The sequence below is a fragment of the Pygocentrus nattereri genome, chromosome 17 (assembly GCF_015220715.1).
Source record: "Pygocentrus nattereri isolate fPygNat1 chromosome 17, fPygNat1.pri, whole genome shotgun sequence".
NCBI classification, from domain to species: domain Eukaryota; kingdom Metazoa; phylum Chordata; class Actinopteri; order Characiformes; family Serrasalmidae; genus Pygocentrus; species Pygocentrus nattereri.
In genome coordinates, this window is record NC_051227.1 from 25,040,148 (window position 1) to 25,067,377 (window position 27,230).

The following is a 27,230-nucleotide window of genomic DNA, read 5'->3' on the forward strand; positions in this document are numbered from 1 at the left end:
TCAGTTCCAGCAGCTGAGTCGCCTATATTTATTCAACAGTTATACAGAAACACTATCAACATTAACACATCACACTAAAGCCAGTGACCACCTCTTTGTTGTGTTCATTTTCCAGTCACAATGGCGTTTAAGTACAAGTTATTCATTTTCCAGGGACAGAAAAAAGCAGGAAACATATTTAACAGAAAATTACACCAACGCCTCCAACATGAAATTTACCATCAAGTCTGTCAGTATTTAATTTATTCACTCCTACTTCCACTTTAACTCCTCCATGCTTCCAATCCTAAAACCAATGACTTACAGCTGTTTTCTCCCAACAAAAGCTGTTTCCAAAGGTTTCACTGACATTGTTACTCTTCAAAGAGAAGCTAACATTCACACAAGCAATTACTCAAACACACCTCAGATGCCTTCAAATTCCCTTCCTGGCACACATACTTTGATTCGCTTTGTAAATACAGACCCAAATCTAAGATAATACATAATGACAGTAAAAGTCAAAGAAAAGTAAGTATTAAAAAAAAGCTTCACTGTTGCTTCAGATATGAAAAAAAAAGCAATCCACAGGTGCTTCTGTCCAGTCACTGTGCAAAGACAACTCTGTGACATGGGTCTGAAAAGATGTGTACCTATCAAGAAGCCAATACTGAGAAAAGATGCACTAGATCATTGAAATTGGGCATCTGAGATGTAGAGTAAGCTTTTTGTGAGAATGTGAGATCTTGGTGAGAAACAGAAGGCAGTATGTAAGTCTGGAGTTGATGACTGGATTTGTTTTTAATTGAAAGGCATCATGAATGCTGACAAGTACAAACAACTCATCGTGCAGTATCTTCTGGAAAATGTTTGAAGAATGTTTGGGAAGAAATTCATTTTACAGCAAGATAATCAGCCCAGTCACATTGCTGTGAAGATCCAAGATGTATTTATCAAACAAAAAGCTGCTGGTGTTCTCTGGCCACCCCAGAACCAAGACCTCAACATCACTGAATATATTTGGGAGTGTTTGGATCGTGAGAAGCAGGAAACGCAACCAACTTTACTGAACTTTGCAGGTGTAGAAAAAAAAAATCCTGCAGAAAAACTGAAAGCAAGTCTCTTATAAAAGAAGAGAAGGTGTAAGAAGTGTTGCCTCTCTAATTATATAAATTGTATTTAAAATATAAAGAGTAACTTTGCTAATATGAGATCTGTGGCTTGTGCATTTGTGCAGAAGAGAATACGGTGTCTAGCGGTGTCTCTGCAGATTCTACAGGCCGCGGTGAGTGTGAGTGATTTGCAGTCATAAATCATTTCTGCAGGACAGTGGGAGGCCGCCAGGCACTGAGCATCGGTCATGTTCTGCTGAGGCCATCTCACATACACCCCCTCATTCCACTCATATTCTACTCAACCTTTGTTACTTTTCATACATGGGGAATGCAAAAGGAAAAAAAAAACATTTCTGAAAATGCACCTGTACTAAATAAATAACAAACATCTCCCAAACATACGTACACAGGTACATTAGGTGAATACATTCCATACAGTCTATTTTTCCTGTCTTTTCTCCCTCTGCTGGAACTGTCCTATAATTCTAAGCAGGTGGGAACCAGAGGAATTCAAAGGACGTTCAGAACACAAACTGAGTTAAACTGCTGAATGTGAAATGCACAACTCCAGGGGGAGCAGAACCCTCAGCTGAACTCCATCTTGACTGCACCATGCATTTTACATGCTACAACTCAAACATCAGAAAATGACTGAAGCCGCTCTCATGAATAAATATCTCAAGCACTTCAGAGTTTGAATCACAGCTGTTCTCAATTAGCAGCTATCACAGTGAATTTCCCACAAACTCTCACAGCTGGGAGAACAGGAGAACATGGGAATCAGATCACCTCGATATGATTTTGACTCAGTACTGCATTTTGAAAACATAGCAGGTGACTGTGTTTCATTAAAAAGACTCAATGCAGGGAAATCTACTGAATGGTTTAAAGAGAAAAGCATCAGTGCATATTCATTCCATTCATGTGAGCCATTGCTGAGCCTCAGCTAATCAGCAGTCAGTTTGCGTTTGTGCAAATTTGGGTTTACAACTTACGACAGTTAAAATGTAAAACTATATGAACAAAGTACACCTTCAACTGTGCTTAACGATATATAGCAATTCAATTTTGTTGTCTATTCCATTGTTTCGTTCTCTCTATTGTGTCATTAAAATCCTGCAAGATCATCTGCAAGTTGTTATAAACATCCTTGCAAAGTATCCCAATAATGATAAATATGACAATAATTGAGAAAAAATAAGGACTTTTACCTGTAACAGTCATGACATTAGTCAACAAATGATCACAGCACAGGAAAGCAGTGTTGAAAATGACTGTAGAACAGGTTAGAGCTTCTTCCTTCTGTCATTACTGACTATAGCTAAACAAAGCAACAAGCTATCTTGGGTTTAATATGAGTTCTAAGAGTTGTGTTTTACATAATAATTTATAACTGACACCTCGGCTACATACAACAACCACCACACAACTCCCAAAATTATTTCTCATGATATTGGAAGTGGAAAGGAATCTGTTCTAGTGCCTTTGTGTATAGTAAAGGGTACCATTATGCTATTACACAAATTGAAACTGATCTTCATACATCTATTAATAAAAAAATGTGTTGTGTTGTGATATCAGTATTAACAGAAAGAGTTTTTGTGTGCGTTTCACCAAGAAGCTTCAGAGGCAAACAATCCAGAGTGCCTGAGAAGTGGTTAATCCATCTCAATCACGAGCGGTGGCTTCACACTGAGAGCCGTTCTTGTCTTTCACCATGCCTGTACCCTGCTGAGTCTCAAGAACAAGGGAAGAAGAAGAAGAAAAAAAACCCTCACTTCACATATGTATATGTCACATGAAAATGTGGAACAAATTAAAACAGTGCCCATAGGAAGACTGAATCAAATAAGTGAGGGGAGGGCAACACAGCACATTAATAAGTTTTAGCACTGAAGTTGAGAGCTGTTTTCTTTAGCTTCTATAGCTACAGCTGTTCAGGGCTTTTGATAGAAAACAGAGCACATTAACCGTTAGAAGTCATAGTTCTCACCAGTAATAACAAAAAAGCATGTTTTAATCTGTTTAGAAAAAAGATTAAAAAAATAAAAACATGCAAGAACATGAAAAAACAAAAATATGGTAAAATAACACAAAAATAAGAAACACGAATAACAAAAACAGTAATAAAAGTAAAATCAGCAACAATAATAACAGAAATAATAGCAGTAAACTTACAAAAAATAAAGCTTGTAAAAAAGCATGTCTTTCACTGCTTCTTAAAATTCTGTACTAATGCCGTCTGTCTAACATTAAACAGGTCTGCAGTGCTGGATCTTAAAGAATGACTCGGTGTATGCAGAGACAGACAATGCATGATGGTGCTAATCCATCTAGTGCTTTAAAACCAGTAGCAGTACTTTAATCCATCCTGAAAGACACTGGAAGCCAGTGAAATGATGCCAGGATTTAGTGTGATATGTTCACTTGCTTGTTCCTGTTAAGCTTTCAAATAAGCTAATGCTCAAACTGAAGCTCTCTACTATACCACAAGAATAAACACATATCCAACAACACATGGTAACATGAAGTGCAAGCTATTTCGGGACAGACTTGTTACGACACGGTTTCCCGCTGATATTGATATGCCTTTGAAACAAGTAGAGACATTTTGTAAAAAGTGCACATTCTAACCTTTCAAGTGTGTTTGTAAGTAGAAGAGGAGCTATGCTATTATGATTTGAATTTTACAAAAATGTACTTTTGTGCATACAGTCTTGCTTTGCAAGGAAAAAAAAAATTATTTTTTGGGTTTTTTTTCCCCCCACATTTCTTGCCAAAGGTGTAGACGTAACTCAAAGAAAACTAAAGGATGATTTCCGGCTCCTGATTATTTCTGTTGGTTTCTACTTGCTCTATGCACTGTTCTTTTCCATGGCTAGCTGAAAGGATGGGGGGGTTAGAATACGCTCTTGCTCTCCTGCCACCCTCCATAATTACCTCACACTCTGGCTCAGCCAACGGGAAACCCAAGGCCATAATCAATTAGCAATCAGCGGTTGGCTCAGGAGGAGCGAGAGGCCAGCCTGGCCCCGGAGTGCCGACACAAATTTAGGGGCTCATCTGAGGCCCTGTTTTCCTCAAGCCAGGGTAACGCTATAAAAACAGCCCAGTTTATGAAATGTGGTCAGCAGGATCCCTCTGGTCTGGCTAGTGTTAAGCCTAACCGCCAAACAAATTGGAAAGCTGCTGTTTGAAGTCCCAAAGAAGCATCAGGATAGCAGTGTCTGCTATGAAATAACATCATACGCAAAACTAAACACACCTAAAAATAGAATCTTTGTTACAGCAATGTTCTCAAAGATGTTTTTTTTGTGTTTTGTTTTTTTGTTTGGGCAGTATTACGAGTGGTATATTATATTTTCCCCATTATAACAATTAAGTAAAACTGTATGAGTAATTTTGTCAAACATTTTTTTAAATTGCATTCACTCCATTAGAAGTAATTCTGTATAATTGATCCTATCAAAACCTCTTATAAATTGTCATAAATTCAATCATAAAGCACATCAAAATGAAAACTACATGAATAATCAGTCATTAAAGTTAATTAAAGCAGTATAAAAATATTTAAAAAGTGGACATTTCTTAGTAAACAGGCATTTGATTCACACTAATGCACAACTGCTCATGATAATTAAGAAAAAAGATTGCTTAGAAACTTACAGTATATAAAAGGCTACAAATCTGGGTAGCGTACTCTGATGGTTAAAACCAAAGTATACAATATAAAATATATATATTAAGGAAAACAGGCCTCTTAAAAGTAACAAAAACTAAACTATGACTAAATTTCATGAGAAAATAAGAACATAGAAATAAAGCTTCAAAACTATTCCAAAACGATTATACCTGGTAAGAGTAGTGAGTTTGTACCTGACGTTAGTCACAAAGATGATGATCAGGAAGGTCTACACTCAGTTCAAACTACAGTCACACATTTTCATGAAAATATTTCATCTTCATTGTGATATTAAAGTTTGAGCAAAACATGCACCATTTTTGCTGATTTTCTATTTTCTATGCCCATACTGCCCCTAATGGTAATAGTGTGATGTGCCAAAGAGGGATACATTTCTCATGCTATTCCACAAGAGGGCAATATTTGCTTAAAAACAGGGTCTTTCATGCTTTCACCCTGAACTGAGACTGGACCAGACTGCAGCATTCACATTGCAGGGCACTGCAGTTGCTATAAGGAAAACACAAAGAATAATACATAAACCATAAAACATGATTTTGACCAAGTCTGATATATCTAGGGCGCATTACCACTTATGAATCATGTTTTAATAATGAGTCACCAGTGAGTCACTGGTAAACCTCAATGTCTATGGACCTGTTGATGGGTCCTGACTTCCCTGACTACAGAACATACACAGCAGTTTCAAAGCAGTTACTGCACAATAAGCCTTAAAAGAATGGTTCACCAAAAAACAATTTACACATTTTTCCACTTATCCTAGATGTGGACAATCAGCCAAGACGTGTTTGGTGTCCAAACATTCCTTCTTTAGTTTAGTGCTAGTGCTATGAGGCTAATATTACTAACAAACACTAGAAGTCAAAAGTCACCAACACTTTTCTATTAATTGATCCCTAAAACTTCTCTCAACCCACTGAAACCGCAACCAGGTCTTCATTAAAGTCACAAAGACTGATGATGTGGTTTAGGACACAGAGCGACTTATACAAGCTATAGAAGTGAACAATTTTTACAGTTTTCACGAACGCAGCAGGCACTCATTTTAGGCAGCATTGTGCGAAATCAACAGAAATCACAAACATTATGCAGTTTCCCTATGCCTGTGTAACATGCGAAGGGGAGTAGACACAGCACAACTTTAACAGTAAGTCACGTCCTAAACCACATTGACAAGTCTACGGGACCTTATTGAGGACCTGGATGCAGTTTGAGAGAAGTTTCGGGAATGTTTTTTTTTTTTAGAAATGATTTGGGTAACTATTGAATTCTAATGATTTTTAGCAACGTTAGACTTGTAGACTTGTAGCAATAAACTAAAGAGCAAAAGTTGCATTGAAAGGTGTCTTGGCTGATTGCCGACATCTAGGAAAAGTAGAAAGGTTAGTTTTTCACTGATTCATTCCTTTACAATCAATAATGGAATAATAAGGCTAAAGTTGAAAGGATTAAACTCCAGCCTAACTTCCATGTAGTTGCTATAAGAGACAATCTTCCGTCAATTTTAAACAAACAACCAAACTTCTTGTTAAACAACTTGTCTTAGTGTATGAGGGCTTGATAATGCATGGTGCAGATAAATAGTAGTGCAGGTTTAGTGAATGACTGATGTGTAATGCATGTCTGTATGTGTTTATCTCAGGCTTGTAGCAATTGTCCAGTAAATGCAGGGTTTCTGTCTCTGATGAGAGCTGCTGTGATCTCTGACAGTCTCTCTACAGACCTCTCCCACAGCTCAGGAATCTGAAACAATAAACACATAATTTTAGCTTTTTAGTTCAAAATATTAACAATAACCCTTCTACGAAGCTTGGTCCTTTAACTAAGACGTTAAACTCAGGAACAAAACACTGAAAAAGAAACACATGATTCAGATAACCACACAAGCTTAGAGAATGCCTGAAGGAGTCAACAGGAACCACCCCAATCACTGTGAGAAAGCAGTTCAAATAAAACAAGTGATCCATAATCAAGTTTATTATATAATCTGGCCCGGTTCATTTGAGCAACACAGATGTTTAATATTTAGCCTAAACAGCATCAGAGAAAGATCAGTGTCTACAGTGTTTTAGGCCCTTCATGGAAAAGATGTCTCATTTGATACTTCCTCAGCATTCTTTACAGTTTACAGGCCATGATATTAGGCAGCATAGAGAAGACCGCACACTAGACACCAAAGAGCTTTTATTCGTTTAGTCAGTCATGCTCCACTTTCTTTCAAATGCCTGCCCACCCGTTGTGGACTTCTGGTTTCGTGTTTCGTTTGTGCCTTTTGTCTAGCCTCTTTTTCTGTGGCATGTATGTTTTTAATGGCCAGTTATAGAGCTTTTAGTGCCTTGCACCAGCTGTTAACGGGCATCCAACAAATAAAGTCCATCCAAGTCTCTCAGCTTCTAATTTGTCACCTGAATTGGTTTAGTGTGTGGAAATAAAAGAAAAACGTAGAAATCGAATGGAACATCCATTTGGATATAATATTAGGAGTTTCCACATAAAATACTTTCCCTGTTCAGGTTCATTTGAACTCAACAGACATACTACTTTCAAGTCACTTCCACGCAGGAATAAACTGTATCATACTGTCAGGGTTTATTTTAAATAAATTCCAATTGCATGACACTTTGGCGACTCATGATAGAAATCCCACTTCTGGTACTTATATTTCAATATTAATACAAAAGCATTGACTCCTAACATTATACACTAACTGGGTTGTAAAAACATCTTTATTTATGACATATTGCACACATATTGGCTGTATCCTGCATTTTCTTTTTTTCTAAAGTCCACTTATGACGTTTGTGATTTTAAATACTTAAAACTATCATAACTCATTTTTACATAACCTTTTCCAACCTCTCTTTATCCTTTGGAATTAATCAGGCTGCCTTTGTTATTGTGTTTTCTAGATTGATATATCCTATATTGCTGAAAGTATTCACTTGTCTGCCTTCACATGCATATGAACTTGAGTGACATCCCATTCTTAATCTACAGGGTTTAATATGATGTCGGCCCACCTCTTGCAGCCTCTTTGCATGACCTCTGCGCACTATGTGCCTCAGCTTCCGCTGATCCCACTCCGTCATTTTATGTGGCCTAACAATTCGTGACTGAGTTGCTGTCATTCCGAATCGCTACCACTTTGTTATAACACCACTGACAGTTGAATGTGGAATATTTATTAGCGAGAAAATTTCACGACTGGACTTGTTGCACAGGTGGCTTCCGATCACGGTTCCACGCTGGAATTCACTGAGCTGCTGAGAGCGTCCCATTCTTTCACAAATGTTTGTAGAAGCACTCTGCAGGCCTAGAAGCTTGGTTTTATACACTTGTGGCCATGGAAGTGATCTGAACAGCTGGACTTAACAATTTGGAAGGGTGAGTGAATACTTTTGGAAATATAGTGTATGTAAACGATATCTGTTCTGACTGGCTGGCCTGTCTCCTGATTCATTCAAGCAGTTCATGCTGAAACACTCCTTATAATATGCAGAATGCCATTCATAGACTCAAGGATGCTTTTCAACACAAGTGGTAAAATAACACACACATAAAAGCAAACAGCTTTGATAAAACAGCATTAAATATAGTATGAGAAAAAAGAGAGGAGGGATGAACAACAACTGCAGGGAAACTGACCTGACTCAGACATTTTTACAGTAGTGGTGATAGAAACCAGAGGTCATAATGTCTACAACACAAATAAAGCCATTTTATTTATCCAAAATGACCAATGAAGCTGCATTTGTCCTTTAAGTTTTTATATATTATGTCCATAATGGTAAAACACTTGAAAATCATTAGGTAATATTTTGCTCTGCATGTAGTCTTTACATAGCTGGACAGTTGGCTCCTGTCACCACTGCTGTGAACACTATAGAGTTTCTCTAGGATGGTTAACTTCACATCAAACCGCTCTGAATTAATTTGTTTACATTATGTACCAATTTTAGAAAAATTGGTAGAATGCCCCTTTAAAGCACAGCACTACTGGCTTCCTAAGGGCTACTGACCACACACTTTATTGGTTTTGAAGTTGGTGGTTTGGTCATGGTTTTCATAATAACTGCTTAGACCATAATAAATGCTACGACGTAGAACATTTCATTTATAAAGTAGTGACAAGAAATGTAGAAAAGATGTGCCGAGAGTGAAATGTATGATTGTCATAACTGATTATATTAGTAATTCAGTAATTGAATGATTATTTGAGAAACTCTTTGAATAATTCAAGTCAAAGAAAGTCAAATATTAATAATGGACTTAAAAAACCATGAAAATAACTCCAAATATCTTACTAAAAATAAGGTGGGCTTTTAAAATGCCAACATTTAAACAACTTAAGACACAATGTCAAAAAAGAATATAAATGCATCAGTTTATTAGGCTCAGATTCTCTTGTCTCCTACGTGTCTCTTATTTAAATTTATGCATTATCATCATGCAAACTGTCAGCTAATCACTGCTGGTTCTTTGAGCTGATATTTACTTGGGCAACTGTAACAGCACTATGTCACTAACAAACGCATCTATATCAGACTCTATATGACTTAAAAGACATGTCTTATTACACATGTCTTATTTCTCTCTGCAGAAGAGTCTGTTAGAAAGCCTGGAGAGGAATCACCACTCACTTTCTAAATAAATACTTTCTGTACGCACATCTGAATATGATCTGACGATGTGCCCAAACCCAGTACTTCCCATGAACTGCAGTACAATTTTAAAATTTACATTTAACCCTGATATGGAAATGATTAAAAGAGGTTTCCTGTTTTTCTTAAGGATGTGACAAAGTCACTATTCCTCTTAATAAATTAATGGTAAGAAGCACACAACCAAAAAAAGATGGTCTGAAGCCAATACATCTGTGCACAGTCAACAGGCACAGTTGTTTTAAAAGCCTGTTAACCCTCAACTCCCTATGGAGTCCCTCCATTTGATCAGAGTGTGTTTGTATGAAAATAAGACATGCATACATAAAACTATCAAAAGAATTTGTTGCAATTTGCTCTGCAATATGTGCACAGGGCATTTAAGTCAGGGAATCAAAAACAAAACTGGAGAAAGCCACCCAAGTGTTACTGAGGTCAGTGGAAAATACTTTGCACAGAAATGTTTTCAGCCTTGTCTATAATGCTAAAAAAAGTGTAACCACAACTAAATACAACAGTGTTCATGTGGTTAGTTCTGTTATTGGGGTGACACGACATCAACACTGGAAAAACACAAATTAAAAAAAAAAAAAGAAAGAAAGAAAAAAAGACAAGTCATGAAAACCAGTGAAAGATCACCAAGGAGGATCAAAGATTGAAAGTCTGTAAATGTCCATACTGAAATATACACTGTAGAATACTGACAGTGGAATATAAATTACATATCGTATGAAAACGTCAAAGAAACTGCTAGTTTCCTAAACCAAATCCAAAAATGTCAAGATTGTCAGATTAGGTTCAACATGTCCAAAACAATGTATTACTAACTTAAAATACTAATTTACTACTTGTACTTTTAGTTCATATTTTGACCTTTAAAAGTTACCACACTCTTGAAAAAGATGTTTTTTCAAGGGTTCTTCAGTAAAGACAATGGTTCTATTTTGAACCATGAATACTCATGAATCATTTGCAGGCTTAAAGGGTTCTTTGTATTGTGAAATGGTTCTTCAGATTGATGGTGAATGTGTTGTATATGGTTTTATACTGAACCTTTTAGAAAATGGTTCTATATAGCATCAAAGAGTTCTGCTATAGTTATAATGTCAAGCTTATAATAGTAGAAAATTGATTTTTGGTGCTATGTAGAACCATTTTCAAAAAGGCTCTATACAGAACCAATGTTCTATATATCAGTTTACATGACCAGTTGAACAATCAGACAACTGCAGAAATCAGAATATGATTGGATTATTAAATGCATGTAAAGACATTCACTGTATAAATAACAGGTGGACTGAATGTTTTAATCTATACAAAACTCAAACTTGAGTAAAATAAAATGTCAATTTAGTGCAAGCTTATTTAAATAAATAACTGAAAGTATTGAAATTTAGGATATTGGGAATTTAGAGAACAGTTTGCCAAACTGCAGCACTGAGAAAGTACTGAACTTTGTGCAGCTCTACAACTAAAAAGATGTTTTTGTTTTTTTTACAATAAACACAATCTAACAATATTTTCAGGCCAATAAAAAACATATTTCTGCACTGGTTTTCTTGTGAGTTTTTTCCTTGTTCTTCTGGTTGCACTGGTTTCCTCAAAAGTGAACCTGAACCACAGAGAGGTCAGACAGGCATGCTGGTGGTTAAAAACACTCCGATCTGAAGTGGTCCAGCACTGAACACTCAGCGCATTGTAAATCAGTCAGAGCTGGGTGGAGAAGAAGTGATGTGTGAAGAACACACTCTCTCTCCCACTCTGCCATATTTCCACCCTGAACTGACAGCAGGCCAGGGGGAGTGAGAGAGGCTTGGCTAATGAGCTCTATTCTGGACTATTGTTATGGCTCATACATAAAAAGAAAGAGGAAATATAACACTTGGAATTCTGACTTCTCTGAAAGTAACCATCTAATCAGAAGCAATGACCTTGTCGTTTGTAAGTGAGAGGACTTTTCCACTGATTCTCAGTGTCTTTTCCAGGCTTAGGAGATGAATAAAACATTCAGTGGTGCTCCATGTAGCTCCAAGCCTATGCAGTTGCTTCCTTTGCACATTACACATTACAAAATCCTGCAATACATCAAAGCTTCCTTAATAAAGAGTATTCACTGAAAGGTCCCTTCAGATATTTGTCTCCCGTCATTTTAATATCTCCACTGACCGCAAATATTCTGTAAATGGACAACACATCTGAAGATAACTTGGTCACCACTCTGGACCACTTGCAGTTATGACTCATCTCATTTTCTCAGAATAGAAAGACATAAAAAAGATTTGTGTGTTACCCTTGACTACTTTCTGGATAGTGGTAACTGAATGACAGTTATGGCTTAACATAAACTATTTAAATCAGAATAATTTGATCATTACTGGATATTTGGTTACTATTTGGACTGTAAAGTATTGCTTTTCCATTTATTTTAGGTTTCTATTACTGGTGTGATTGTAAAAAGGTGAGTCAATGTTGTGTAATTGTAAAAAGCAAAATTTGGCTGTTGCTCTTTCAGGCTTTCAGGCCAATAGAGGATGAAAGATTTATGAGTGACGGGACTGAGATAAGTGACTGGTCTGATAAACACAAGCTAATTGACATATCTATTGTGTAGGGGATTACGATATACATCATTTGAATTATGTGGCATTGTACACTCATTACTAAAAAAAGGAAGAGGCAGTAAGCGAGACTGGATTTTTTTTGACAATGGAAAAATCACAGAAGAAAAGAGGACTCCGGTGATGCCAACAGACCACACAGTGAGCAGCCCTTCTCTAACTGTCCTTGAAAATTCCACAGCTGCAATCAACCTTTCCATCAGCACGGAGCGACCCACCACCGCCTCGCACCAACGCTTCCTTTGAAGACGGAGCCTCAGCAATTAGGAACTTAACAGTGACAATTTGCACCACTCAGTCACGTTAAATCAGCCTCTTTGCAGCCAGCTACCCGGCTTCTCTGCTGTTCTTTTTCCCTAAATCTCGGCCAGCTTCACTGCTATAATGGCCTTCAACCTCCTAAGACCAGCTACACTGGAAAGCTGGAAGAAGAACATTAATACCCAGCGCAAGCGTCAGATCAATAAGAGAGAGACACTACTAAATGAGTTCACCACCAGCTCACATATTCCAAATCTGAATCTACATAAATTACTTACGGCTGGAACACAAGTGTGACTGAGTAACGGTCTCTAACAACACTTTAAAAATAAAGGTACCACAAGGGTTCCTTCAAGCAATATCAAAGAAGACCTTTCAATGGGTTGTTCCTTAAAGCGTTTCTCGACTTAATCTCTACCCGCAGCATTGGTAGCACTCGATTACCATGGACAGCAATTTCAACAAAAACAGGCTAACTTAAAAAACACATAAAAGAAGACACTGGGTACCTGCTACAGCACCTGCCCATGCTTCTATTGTAAGTGTGTTTTGAGTCAACAGGTTTTCTGTTCTTTTACTAAGTACAAGGAAGGATGTGGCAGATAGAGATTACGTTGAAAAGCACCAGAGCATTCCTTCAAAGAGCCATCTATTGAAAGATGGTTGTTCTATGGCATTGCTCCAAACAAACCCTTAAGCACTTTTAAATATAAGAGTGTACCACCAGAAGGTAGTTTAGTGCTGGATATGGATGTAATGATTTGTAATATTTTAAAATGTATTCAATACTATACAATTGTGTCTAGATGTGATACATTTTTCAACAAGAAATGTGAAAAAATGTGCCGTATGTTGATGTTTCCATTTTCACTTCACTTGAGCATTAAACATTTAAAAGTATTGTATTTGAAACGAAAGCTACGCCTTATAATGTCCAGATCTAGCACCCTACAAGCATTTGTGCCAAACTAACACAAAAGCTACAAGCTAACATGCTGGTCACAATACAACAATACAGTATAATACACTGCAATACAACTGAATATACTGCACTGTTACCAAGACACAATGTCAAGCAAGCCTCAAAAACAACTTACTGTTACTAAAAGGACAATCACTACTTACATCAGCCATAGTTAAATGGTTGATGTCTAGAAGCTGAACTCATGATGGTATGTGACCTGCAAGAAAAACTGCAAAACAACTTCTCACTGCACTTCTCCCAATACCACTGCACTATATCATAAGAACAGGAGCCACAATAGACTTAAAAGCAGTCATGTCTCTGGCTAACCAGTATTATGTTTCTTTCTCTGACAGTGTATTTCTTTTAGGGTATTATGATAGTGCTGGGTACAGACTACCCCCACCCCATCTCCAACCCATTCAGTGGGCAGTAGCTGGAGGGTAAGACCATGACAGAGATTTCAAGCCCATTTACTGACAGCTCTAGAGATTTGATATGGGCCTAAACCCCACTGTAGTCCTTGGTGTAGTGCCATGTATTTAAGAGGGTACTTTCCTTATAGATGGACTCAAATCTGTCTCAGCAGTAAGGTTAACACAGGGTTGACATGTAGATTAACAGGCAATCTTTGATGTAAGAGTGAAGTAAGGTTTTTTTTTCAAAACCAGGTATTGATTGCCTTTATGACTGTGCTATTCTATTCTAGTAAGACAGCACTGAAAGTAGAGCTATGGGACAAAGGGCAGTGTTGTCTTAGCTTGTTTACTTAATCTGGCCATATAAATAATCAGTTCTATTTTCATAGCAAGTTTAATCTGAATCTAGCCCTAGAACCTTGCTTAAGGAACAGAAAAGCAGAAAAAGACTTTACCACACCGTATAATCGCTTAATTAGCAGGTATAGCCTATATACCTATATGTATAGCCTAATTTCCCTTTTTTTTTGAAAAAAAAAAAAAATCTTTTTTATTTATCCAAAGAATAATACTTGTGTGGAACGGTGTCTAAATATATACCTGTACTTATGATGACCCTGTCATCCCTAATCACTCTCACCTCATATAAAAAGATCCTGGATTGTTTGACTTCTTTTGTGTGTGCTTCTCAAACTTGCCAGCACTTTTATATTTCTATTCAAGCCCTGCTCTCCACAATGTTGATTCATGAGCAGCTCAGATAAACTAAGGTAAAGCAAGAAAAAAACGTGATAAGGCAAATTTCCGCCTTCTGCTTGAATAGAACATGGCTATCTATAGAGTTCACCACGTCTAACTAAACAGGATTCTACAATGCCCTGTCTGTGCTGTCTGGGTCCATATCCTCTTCTTTTTTACCTAGAGCTCCTTAGACATAATCAGGCACATACACTGCACCGGAGCTAAGAAAATACAGGAAGCTTTTGTTGCCTTACAAGTGAATGCGTTTCTATTTGAACAAGTGAGTGATTACTGTGTTTGTACGACTTGGCGACAGACACACTTACAAACAATGACTACAACCCTCTCTTACATTTGCTGGGCTGAAGGGACGGTGAAAATATGTGTTATGACATCCCAAAGCCCTCATGGAGAAACAAAACTTCCATAGTTATTACACCCTCAATGAACCACTGGCAACATACATGACATGTATACACACGGCACATTAGCAGTCAAACAGGGTCATGTATATTATTTCCTTAAGTGACTAAACTTTTGAAATAGCACCAAAAAGCATCCCTCACAGCTCTCCATGCAGCAGCAGAGCACCTTAACTCAGGAAGAAAAACTGTTAGGTATTTTATCACAGCCTTAGACAAAAAAACTGGTGACAGACTTCGCATTTTACACGGCTGTCAAAACAAGCCTGCAACCTAGACTAAACAACTGTGATTAACAGACAAGCGGAAGTGAACATGTGGGAATGTGGAGATGGTCAGTACATAATACTCTCAACGAATATTCCAAAATACTACAACAAGGTCCAAATGGAAAGCACATATCTAACACATGGTGAACTAATAGATCTATGCTTGAGTCAAAAATCAGATGAGTGGTTTCAGAGCCCAGGTCAAATCTTGGCAAACAGCATCAGAGGCCATACTAATGAATTAAACTACAAGATGTGTTTACAACATACACAGCGTTTTTCAATCATTTAAAACCTGTCTGCTAAATTGATTCTATTATATTTAGAATATGAATAGAGAATATGCAAGTATATCACTCCATAATGACTGAGAAAGCTATAAAAACCAAAAATAATGTTATACTAAAACTCACACCCCGAATGCATTATATTTTAAATACAGTGACCAAATCTTAAGGGAACTTACTAAGAAATTACTAACAACAGATCATCACAAAATATTTATAATTTAATAACCTTTTGAAGATTCTTAAACCTTAAAAACAACAAAAATTCATATATTGAATGAAACATATTTAGCTTATAGTACTGCTTTGCAAAAGTTATTGTATAACAGCACTAATTATGAATATGACAAGTGATTACAAACTGAACAGCTGCATATATGAACAGCTGCATATATGCAGCTGGTTTGAAGAGCATCCAACTACTTGATTACATGTAATAGGATTAGTTATTTAAAACATAAAAGCAATTGTAACCTGAATGAAGTGCACTTGAACTACTCACCCAGGAACCTGGCAGGTGAGTATTTTAATACTATAGAAAAGAAAATTATTAAAACAATAAAAATATCTAAAATTGAGCACAGGGATATAGAGTAAGGAGACTGATGAGGGTGAAGCCTGTTCTGAAGACCCTTAACCAAGCCTCATGCTAAATGCTGAAAACTTAATACAAGATTACCAACAACTGGATGTTCAGCGCATGACAGTGGGTGGTCGGCACAAATTTAAAACAAGTGCTCCCAGAACGTAGGCTGCACGTACAAAGTGCACCACAGTGTTCTTTTGCTGATTGAATGTTTACAAACCAATTCAGAGGACCTAGTAAGTATTCATGTCTTCCATAAGAACTTATCTTTTGTTTGTGATTATTCCAGGTCGGAATGTTGTCTCACAACGAGACTAAGCACGAGTATTCGTGAAAGTTGCTCGGACAGCCCATCCATGGTTTTTGTGTAATCTGCTAAATCAAAGCTGGGTAAACAGTGGTTCAATGAGTTACATTTTTCCCCTGCCTGCTCACATTTGCACATGCCAGCACACATCTGGAGCACTCCAGGCGTAAAAAGATCGCTCGTGATATCCAGCATGAGTCGCCACAGTCTCCTGTGATCTCCTGTGGCTTTTCCCTCTAACACTATGTTAATACATCAGGGAACAGTAGGCTGATTCTGGAACTGTCAGTGCAGATGTATCAGGCCTTTAGAGAGACTTATCTGGCTTTTCCACTTGATGGAAAACAAACGTGCAACAACTAGGCATCGGTACAGAGTGGAAATATTTTGGGTATGAATGATGACCACTTGACTGTAAATCAGATCAATTATGCTTTAATGATCTAAGGCAGAAAAGAGTGTCCCACAAGTATGCCTTGAGGAGAAACCATGTGTATTTTTCATTTGATTGATGTGATATGGAACGCGTTCCATTGACCGATGTGATAAAATGAGCTTGTTTTGTTTTCTTAGACACATATGCTCTTTATATTCTGGCACTGGCGTACATAGACATTGTCTTAAATTTAAATGACTTTTTTGCTCAAGCTCAAATAATCAAACATTACTCACTGCAGCACTTCAAAAGTGTAACAGCATCAGTCATAATAAGTTATTAATTTTTCAGTAGCTAACAAATAAGTGGAAAAGCAGCAGTTTAAATACTAAATTTATTAGATAATGTAGGAAAAAATTGACTCCTAATGAGACTGCAAGACCTGTTAGACCACCAAAACTGTTGTCAGCAGATTTAACTTTAATTAAAGTTTCAACTGTATTTAAAGTTTTGATCATAGTGAGACCAAAAAAAAAATTAAGCTCTACTTCTTGCTTCACACCTGAAAAAATAGTCTAAATGAGTCTAAAATGAAGTGCAACTGTCAAGAATCCGCTGAGAAAAGGAAGTAGACAAGAAAAAAAGAAAAACTGGAAATCAAACAAAGAAACTGCTGATGTTCTCACAACAATGGTCTGGTCACTCTACAGTCCTGACCTCAACATCCGTGTATTTGGGAATACTTGGATCATAAGCAACAGAAACTGCAACCAACTTCTAAGCCTGAACTTTGTGGATAAACAGCTCTGCAGATTTCTTTGATTTCCACTATTTAGTGGACACACTAAAAAGTAAAATAGTCAGTCAGTGAGTTAGATAGTTAGTTAGTTAGTTAACGTGTAAGTTCTGTGTAAATTTATGTTCAATATGTTTTCTGCTTTTTTTCTCCCTCCAGCAACAAAAAAATGAATAACATGTAATTAATGGACATTTTAAGTGGAACATAAATAAATGGGTAGCCTCTGACTTTTGCACAGACTGTATATATAGCACTGTACAAAAGTCTTTGGCACCTAAATACATTGTTTAAAGGATTAATCTTGGCAGTGAGATTGTTTTGCTTGTAAAAATGCCATATTAGAATAAACACCAGTACAGCATAAACACTGTAAAAAGTAATAGGAATCTCTTATTTTCAAAAAAGCAGTTGCTATCTTCTGAGCTAGTTTGAAGAACAATTTTACAGATGTCTCTTGGATGCTCCATCACATGGATTTGTTCTTTTACATCACCAGCACTCTCAATTTAACATAATGAAGCACCGATTGAGCCAAACTAAGTACTGAATGATAACTACAAATAATACTGGGCAAGCATAAAGAGAGATTTTGAAATGGTTAAAAGGACAAACTGATATGTATAATCACTACTTACTGTTTGTGTTATTAATGTAACATTATGTGTTAATTCTAATGTTATTGCTTATTGCTCAGCAAATAAACACTTAATGACCACATAAACAGCATTTTAAAATCATTTAAAGTCATTTTCTCAAGTTTCTAACCCTTTGCAATGTACTGTTGGGGGGCGGGGGGTGTATGTATGTGTAGAATAGAATAGGTTTTGCAGGAATTCATGAAATGCAGGCCTATATAGTGTAGCTCTCGTATACAAAGGATGAAGGTTACAGTAGAGACTACCTAAAGGATCTTGGGAGAATGGGAGAATGCAATATAGAACTCAGGATGCGCCAAATTCCTGTGAAAAGACTCCACTTTCCAAGTGTCCTATTTCACAACCTGCCATTCAGTGGTGGATCTGAGCAGGTAAGAGAATGGCTCTCTAGAGTCTCCCTTATTCTCTCTTTTTTAAGGAGCAGCTAATCTCCTCTCAGGTTTAGGATTCCTTGGCCAGGCTCTTTGAGGAGAAGGAAGCGGAGGGAGGGTAAACAGCAGGGCTCTCACTGAAGGGATTAGTGGGTCCATATATCATCGTGACAAGCCTTTTCAGCGAGTGACAGGTCACCGAGGCCCAGCGCAACAGGGATCCGGTGACACTTCCTGTCACTGTTGGAAACATTGATCGGGTCAAAAATCGTCTTACTCACACCATCTGATCATCTTCATAACACAGTGGTATGAACCCTGGACTTGGATGTTATGTTTGTAGTCGGTTCAATTTCATAAGATTTCCACAAAAACTGAGGTGCATACTTTAACTGTAAAATAAAACAATACAAGTTTGACACTCTTAAAAACAAAGGATTCTTTAGAGCGATGTCACAGCGAAACCTCTTCTGGTTCCCAAAAAGCTACAGTACAGCAACCAGATAAACACAAACAAACAGAAACTTTGGCTGGTGTGCCACACTCCTGTTTGATTGTTTAAAGGCACTAGAATGTTTTATTTGGTAGCTCTTTTTCTGAACAAGACAACTGCCAACTTGAGAATGTTTGTGTTTGTTTGCGTTTGCCCCATTGGAGTGCTCTGGTCTTAAAGAACCTCTCAATGGACGGGTCATTAATGGGGAATTCTCCTGTTTTCAGGAAATTCTGTGGTTTGATATAAAATGTGCAATTCTAGTGAAACCTACAGTGTCAGAACTGTTTGCTACAGTGGTCCTGGGAACCAGACATTTTAGTTTAACTCCACTGAAGCTAAGGGCCATTGAAAATAAAAATTAGGCACTGTACAAACTGATAAATAACATTCTGAAATATTAATACACATTTTAAAAATAGCTATTTTTACAATCATTTTTAGTGACTTAAGTGCAGCTCCACCTCCGGCCATGGTTAAAATAGACTATTCTAAATTACATGATGACACAACCAATAGACTGGGTTGAACAAGGCATTTAAGTGATAATCTACATTATGAAGAGGAGGTTTGTCCTTGTAATTTCTGGGTGTTGAGAAGGAAAATCAAATGAAGCCATGCAAGTTCAGCAGGGAAACTGCTCCAAGTTAGTACTTACTTCTCTCAAAATGTAATAGGATTATGTTACTTTTTACTTCCTGGAAGTAAAGTAAATAAAGTAAAGTATTCTCACTACTCATTTCTTTATTTGTGGATTACTTTGTGACAAATGATCTCACTATACTGGCAGATAATTTAGTTTGTTTTACACATTACTATTTAAAACAAGCAAAATTATCTGCCACAGAGTAAGATGATATCATTCAGGAGCCCAGAAACTCAATTATTTTAAAAATGTGCATCCAGTGGGTCCCATTCCTGTCCTTTACTTGCATCCCCACAATCACTACATCTGTGCATCATTTCACATCAAAACTCTGTGACTGATTTGGTTTACATTTCAACCATTACAAGCCCGATTCCAAAAAAGAGACAGTATGTGAAATTACAATAAAAAAAGAAAGCAGTGATTAGTACATTTTGTTTGCCCTATTTTAAACTAAAAATGATACAAAACATAATATTTTATGATTTACCTTTGTTGATTTTTAGTAAATTTAATTCAAAATGTATTGCCTGCAACAGGTTCCAAAAGGTGGGGATGGGAGCATGTGTACCAATGTGTTATATCATCTTTCCTTCCACAACACCTAATAACTGTTTGGATACTGAAGACAAACTGATTCAGTCTTGAAAACAATGTTTTGCCATTCTTCTGTTATATAAATCTTTAGCTGTGCAAGCATTCAGAGCTTTGTTTCATATTCTGAGCTTAATAACATGCTACATATTTTCAGCTGAAGACAGGCAGGTCAGTCTAGCACCTGCACTCTTGCTATTGTGCAGAACATGCAGAATGTGGCTTGGTGGTGTCATGCTGAAATAAGCATGGACGTCCCTGACAAAGATGCTGTCAAGAAGGCAGCATACACTACATTTCCAAAAGTATTCATTCACTCATGCAAATCATTGAATTCAGCTGTTCTAATCACTTCCATGGCCACAGTGTATAAAACCAAGCACTTAGGCATGCAGACTGTTTCTATAAACATTTGTGAAAGAATGGGTCGCTCTCAGGAGCTCAGTGAATTCCAACATGGTACCATGATAGGATGCCACCTGTGCAACAGTCAATTGCTACAGACCTCCAAACCTCATGTGGTCTTCAGATTAGCTCAAGAACAGTGTGTAGAGAGCTTCATGGAATGGGTTTCCATGGCCGAGCATCTGCATCCAAACCTTACATCACTAAACGCAAAGCAAACCAGTGAATGCAGTGGTGTAAAGCACCACCACTGGACTTTAGAGCAGTGGAGACGTGTTCTCTGGAGTGACTAATCATGCTTCTCCGTCTGGCAATCCAATGGACGAGTCTGTGTTTGGCAGTTGCCAGGAGAACAGTACTTGTCTGACTGCACTGTGCCAAGAGTAAAGTTTGGTGGAGGGGGGATTATGGTGTGGGGTTGTTTTTCAGGAGTTGGGCTCAGCCCTTTAGTTCAAGTGAAAGGAACTCTTAATGCTTCAGCAGACCAAGAGATTTTGGACAATTTCATGCTCCCAACTTTGTGGGAACAGTTTGGGGACGATCCCTTCCTGTTCCAACATGACTGCAAACCAGCACACAAAGCAAGGGGCATAAAGACATTGGTGAGCTAGTTTGGTGTGGAAGAACTTCACTGGCCTATACAGAGTCCTGACCTCAACTCAACAGAACACCTGCAAGCCCAGCCTTCAGAACAGACTGCAAGCCAGGCCTTCTCGTCCAACATCAGTGTCTGACCTCAAAAATGCACTTTTGGAAGATTGGTCAAAAGTTCCCATAAACACACTCTTAAACCTTATTGAAAGCCTTGCCAGAAAAATTGAAGCTGTTATAGCTGTAAAGGGTGGGCAGACATCATATTAAACCCTATGGATTAAGAATGGGATGTCACTCAAGTTCATAGGCGTGTGAAGGCAGAGGAGTGAATACCTTTGGAAATATAGTGTATGTTGCTTTAAAATGGGTTCAGCATTATTGGTGCTTTCACAGATGTTCAAGTTACCCACTTATATTCCCCATACCATGACAGATGCTGGCATTTGAAAGCATTTGAAACAATCGGCATGTCTTTTTTCTTCTTGGCCCAGAGATCACAGCATCCATTATTTCTATAAATGATCTGAAAGGTTGACACATCACATTACAATACGTTACTACTGTGAATCAGTCCATTTCAGATGAGCTTGAGCCCAGACAGTTGGCACCGCTTCTGTATTCTTTGAGGACATATGATTTCCACTGTGCATAACTGTGTGTCCACTGTGTGTGTCTTAACTTGCATTTGTAGATGCAGCAATGGATGATTTTTACTGACAACGGTTTGTCAAAGTATTCCTGAGCCCATGTGGTCCTAAGAGTTTGACAGTCACAGGCATTTAGTGATTTTTGGCCTTGCTCTTTACACAGAGATTTCTCTGGATTCCCTGAGTCTTTTGTTATTATGCTTTGCAGAGGGTGAAATACCAAAAATCTCTGCAACCTTCACTGGGGAACCTTATTCTTAAGAGGTTGTATTTTTTGGCTAAAGTGGTGAACCCTGACACATTCTTGCTCATAGAAGACTAGACCTTTCCTTAATGCCCCTTTTATACCCAAGCATGATTGCACCACCTGTTAAAAAGACGTTTTTTGAACATTTAAGCAACATTTATAGTTTTAAACTGACACTGTGCAAACTTTTTTGGAATGTGCTGCAGGCAACAATTTCAGAATGAGTGCATATTTACAAAAAACAATGAAGGTGATAAGGCAAAACATCAATTATCTTGTCTTTGCACTGTTTTCATTCAAATACAGGTCAAAGTGAATTTAAAAATCATAGCTTTCTGTTTTTATTTGCATTTTACCTAATGTTTCAACCTTTTTAAGACTGGTATTATAAATTACAAAGAAATTTTAAAAATGGTGGAATTCACCTTTAAAGAGTAATTTTTGTTAGCAAGATCAGCAAATGTGAAGTTCTAACACATTTAGGATCCCATATTGTACATGGAAGGGCCAGACAAGACCTAATATGGTGTTTCCTACCATACAATGATCACTGATTACAGATGAAGGCAAGGAGGGGTGGCAGGACAAGTTGAATTCAATTATAACTCTTGAGCTAAATCTGTTATGAGACCTTCCCTCACAGCACAATGAGGTCTCTTTAGGTTTAGCAGAAAGAGACCCACTGAAGTGCTGAGTGAATCTGTCAAATTATATACAACTCGCCAAGCAGAATTTGTTGAAAAAGCAGTGGGATAATGAAATACATCAGCAGCTAGAGGCAATAGCAAACATATCTTGGCCTTGAAGGAAATAGGACATGACAGAAGCTTCATTTTACTAATAGGAAACGGCAAAAACAAGGATGTCCCAGATTAAAAAAGCAAGATGTTTTAAAAAGACATTTGAAACTTTATTTATAATAAAATGTTTACTGATCTTTATCAAATACCAGTGTTTTTTAAAATAATAATCCTTTTGCAGGAGTGGAGACCCCACCACATAAACATTTGGTTGTGTAAAAAAAAAAAAAAATCTGTCTTTTAACGGCTCCAATGAAACATTCTTCAACTGTCTTGCTGCCTGCCATTTCATAACCTCTGTGCTTGTCATAATCATTTCAGAGCACAGTTTACAACAGTGAGTCACAGCAACAACACTCAGTGCACTGCTTCACAAATAAATGTGGTGTATAATAATACATCCAGGATAAAGACTCATGGCCTCCAAATTATGAAACCGTAAATTAATACGGACCTAGCTGGACATGAGGTCGAAGCTCGCAAAAGTGTCTTGGCAGTTCTTTTGAAAAATATGAATAAGAAGCATCTGGGAGGAATTATACTCATTATCGCTGGGTCCACAAGAATGATTTATACACTTTCGTTATCTCATAATGATAAGCATTTTATCATGCTGAACACACATCATCTCCGTCCACTCCCTTGCCTAAAAGAGATTGCAGCTGGAAGAGCCGAATTACAATATCGCTTCAGATGACACGACCCTGAACTCTGGAATGCTCTGCATCGTGAAGAAGGGTCATGCTACAAGGAGGCGAATCAAACTCACATGTGGAAGGGGAACCTCTCGGGCCTCCGGATGACGAATGTAGGGTGCAGCGTTTTTAATTACACAATGCTTTGACGTCAGTGTAAGACACATGCAGCAGAACGGCTTACTAATTGGGAATCCATATAATCTCTGTGGTTCATAGACTTACATTCTGGCCAACTCTGGCTCTGTCAAAAGACACCTAGGTAATCTCCAACAGCTCCCAGCTGTTTTGTGATATGAACATTCCCATGCATAACAACATGGCCATTTAATCTTTAAAAGTCCAGCAATGTAACAACAGTTAGATCATTTCTCATGTTTTGAGTGCTTTAATATATAAGTGTAATATAAATAATTTAACTCATGTGATTTACATATAATTAATAACATCTGGAGACCTACCTTTGAGTGAATAACCTCAATACCGTAGAGTAATATATTCCTCTGTTTGGCTTTCATGGAGATGTCCATGATGGAACTCAGCTCATCAGGGTTTTGTCTATGGAATGGCTCTTCTGACATGCATAAATGAACCTATAAACATAAAATTGAGAAGCATAAAACATCTCTCAACAAAAGAGACCACCATGCCATAAACACTTATATGTGGAATAATAAACACAAAGCCTGCATTATTAAAAAGACATTTAGTATCTGGTAATTCAACAAGCCAGTTAGTTCCAGGTGTTGGGCGTGAAAAGATGCATGTTAGCACGTATTTCCACTGACACAGATTTCAAATTAGCTGCTGCTGTCTCTAAAACATAATCCATCTTGCAGTATTCTCTGTTTATTCAGAAACTTGGTGCTTGTGTAAATGGCAAAAAAACTTCAAAGTAGGCAATTAAAAACACTGGAGCTTTTACTGCAACTCCATTTCGAACAAAATGCGCTGTTGACATAGGCGGACTATAAGCATACTGTCAATTAACTACCATTTCATTTTCCATGAATTTGGAGTGCATTCATCACAGAGCTCATGTTGTACTGAGAAATGATGGAAGATGACAGATTACAACAAAAGCTGACAAACGACAAATTAAACCCGAATCTCATGACACGGAAAACCCTCAAATGAAACAAAAGTATTATCAACTGTGTTCTTTGCATTACCATGAAACTAACCGCTAAGGCCCAAGCAATGGAAAACAGACGTTTCTCATTTTTTTATTAAAACATTTAAAGAGTCAAATGTAGTTTGTAAACAGTTACAGTCCACATTTGAAAACTAAGAAACCTGTTCGTTTTTGTGATATGATGAAAACCAATATACTTACAAATGTATCTTTCTATTTAGGCTACTGCAGTTTACCACTGTCCATTCAAGCTGAAGCTATAAAAAGTGTTTCAGCCCAGATGGATTTACAAATGGCTACAATGCAGGACAGTCAATCAGAACAGAGCTAATTTATATACATCAGTCTTAATATGGCACAATAACATAAGCAGTCTGTTTAATTCAAAGAGATGACGAGAGTTTGGAAAATGTTCAAGTAAAAATGACTGTTTTTTGCACATAACGTTTATATGTCCTATGTTGACATCAGGGGAAAAAATAAAATGCAAGAAAAAAGTGAGCTCTTGTGAGCAAAGTGACTTTGCAAAGAAAACTTGATTAACACGCCTTACCCTAAAGTGGAATGCAATAAATGGCAAGCAGCAGATGGAGGATTAAAGTATATAAATACATTACCTTAAAGATTCAGATAACTTTGTGTTATAATCAAAAACAAAACTATAATATAGGTATGGACTATATCTTAAGCATACAGGGTTCATGTGAAGATAACTAGGTGCCATCACAGTGAAAGAGGGTTCACCTCCACCTGGGTTTTAGATAAAGCTATAATGGGAACGCCAACACTTCCTTTCTGAAACACTGGCTGCACTGGCGTTGAGCCTTATGATCACAGGAGTGTGTTTTCAAAATATGTTTGAGAAGCTAGGATTTCTTTCACAAATCATGCTGAGGGTTTATCAAGTCGCACTGGGATGACATTTATCATGATTAAGACAGATTTGTTTTGCAGTAGACATACTGGAAAACGACCAACATGCAGACTGTCCAAAGTTTTTCCAACTCCTGCTGCTGCCATTTGGCTCCAAATGGAATAAAAAGTTCAGTCAGAAGTTACAATTACCTTCAGTACATGTCCATCATGGATTAGCGGTCATGCACTTTTAATATTTTTGTTGCAGGTATACACTAAGGTAATATAAAAAGTCACTTTAAGTTGTGAAATTTCAACACAAGTGTAGCTAGTCTTGTTTTAGTAAACAGCTCCACCAGTGTTTGCAGGGGTTTAATGGTCAACTGTGCAACACAGTTATGTGAAAGAGGTCCATACATGGTGGCTTCATCAACAAACGCTACCTCCATATTTGAATTACAAGAAAATACTTTCGGTCTTTCTCATGCTTAAAAACCTGTATTCATATATACTCTTCTCATTCAAATGCCTTTAAGAATGTAAAATCTAACAGCACTGCATGCATTTTACTGGCTAGCATGCTAAGAGTAAGATGAGCAAAAGAAACAGTAATATAGAGTACAATGCAAAGGTCAGAGACCACTCTTTCTTTATTTAACTTCCAGTCAAAAATGCCAATTGAGTACAAGTTATCCATCTTTCTGCATCAGGAAAAAAGCAGAAAACATATGTTATTTTCTGTTAAACACAGAGCTTTAACAACTAAATATAACAATCATTTCAGTTTTAGTTTGTCCACCCAAAATCTTGCTCTCATTTTTTTTTCCTTTTTTACTTAGACATCCTTAAACTCCATAAAAATAACCTTAAAAAAAAAGAAAAAAGAAATTGTACTTAATATTAGGGCTGGGTTACATCACAACACTTAGCGTGATAAAATACATCAGAATATGTCACAATATGCTTTTCTAAGCATATCATGGGTCAGTACTGCATGTTTCTGTCATCCTGCCCACTCTACTAGATAGCACCCTAAACTGGAAATTTTATAAATGAAAGGTGGCTTTTGACTTTTGCACAGTACTGTATAAAATCAATTAAATAATGTACAATAAACTGGTTAAACCCTGTTTAACCAAATAAATTAAATCAATTATTTGTGTTTAGTAATTATTGGCACAGACAAAGCCAACATGACAAATACACACATACCCATATAATAACCACTGGATACAAAAGGGCATGGTTCATCTCCTCCAAAACCTTGACCATCTCTGTGATTTCAGACAAACTTTCCCTTCTGGCCTATAAAAAGAGCACAGCTCAATAAAACGTGTTAATAATAAGACAGGCTTCGCTCTTAGTTGCAACATTACTTCAGAAGTCTAATGTCTAATTACTTTTTTTCAGCTAACGCAATAACCTGTGTGCAGTCTTTATAATTTTGGCATATAGCACAAAGTGGAATATACATACAGATATCTGGATGAAGTTCCTGGTCTTTGACAGCAACTCATCATTTCCCTTCACAAATGGATGGAGATCCAATGTCTGCAAAACACAAAACAATAAGCATTGAGTAACC

The 27,230-nt window shown here is 37.2% G+C and overlaps 1 protein-coding gene across 1 annotated transcript in view; it reads right to left on the reverse strand.

Moving 5' to 3' along the window:
• Positions 1-761: 761 nt before the first annotated feature.
• Positions 762-27,230, reverse strand: part of crppa (CDP-L-ribitol pyrophosphorylase A) — a 37,723-nt gene continuing 11,254 nt past the window's right edge. Inside the window, exons 7-10 of the mRNA XM_017696873.2 lie at positions 27,122-27,196; positions 26,858-26,950; positions 24,117-24,248; positions 762-6,540 (exon numbers count right to left, since the gene is read on the reverse strand). Coding sequence (XP_017552362.1) covers positions 6,436-6,540; positions 24,117-24,248; positions 26,858-26,950; positions 27,122-27,196 — 405 coding nt within the window. The 3' untranslated portion in view covers positions 762-6,435. The remainder of the gene's footprint in view (positions 6,541-24,116; positions 24,249-26,857; positions 26,951-27,121; positions 27,197-27,230) is intronic.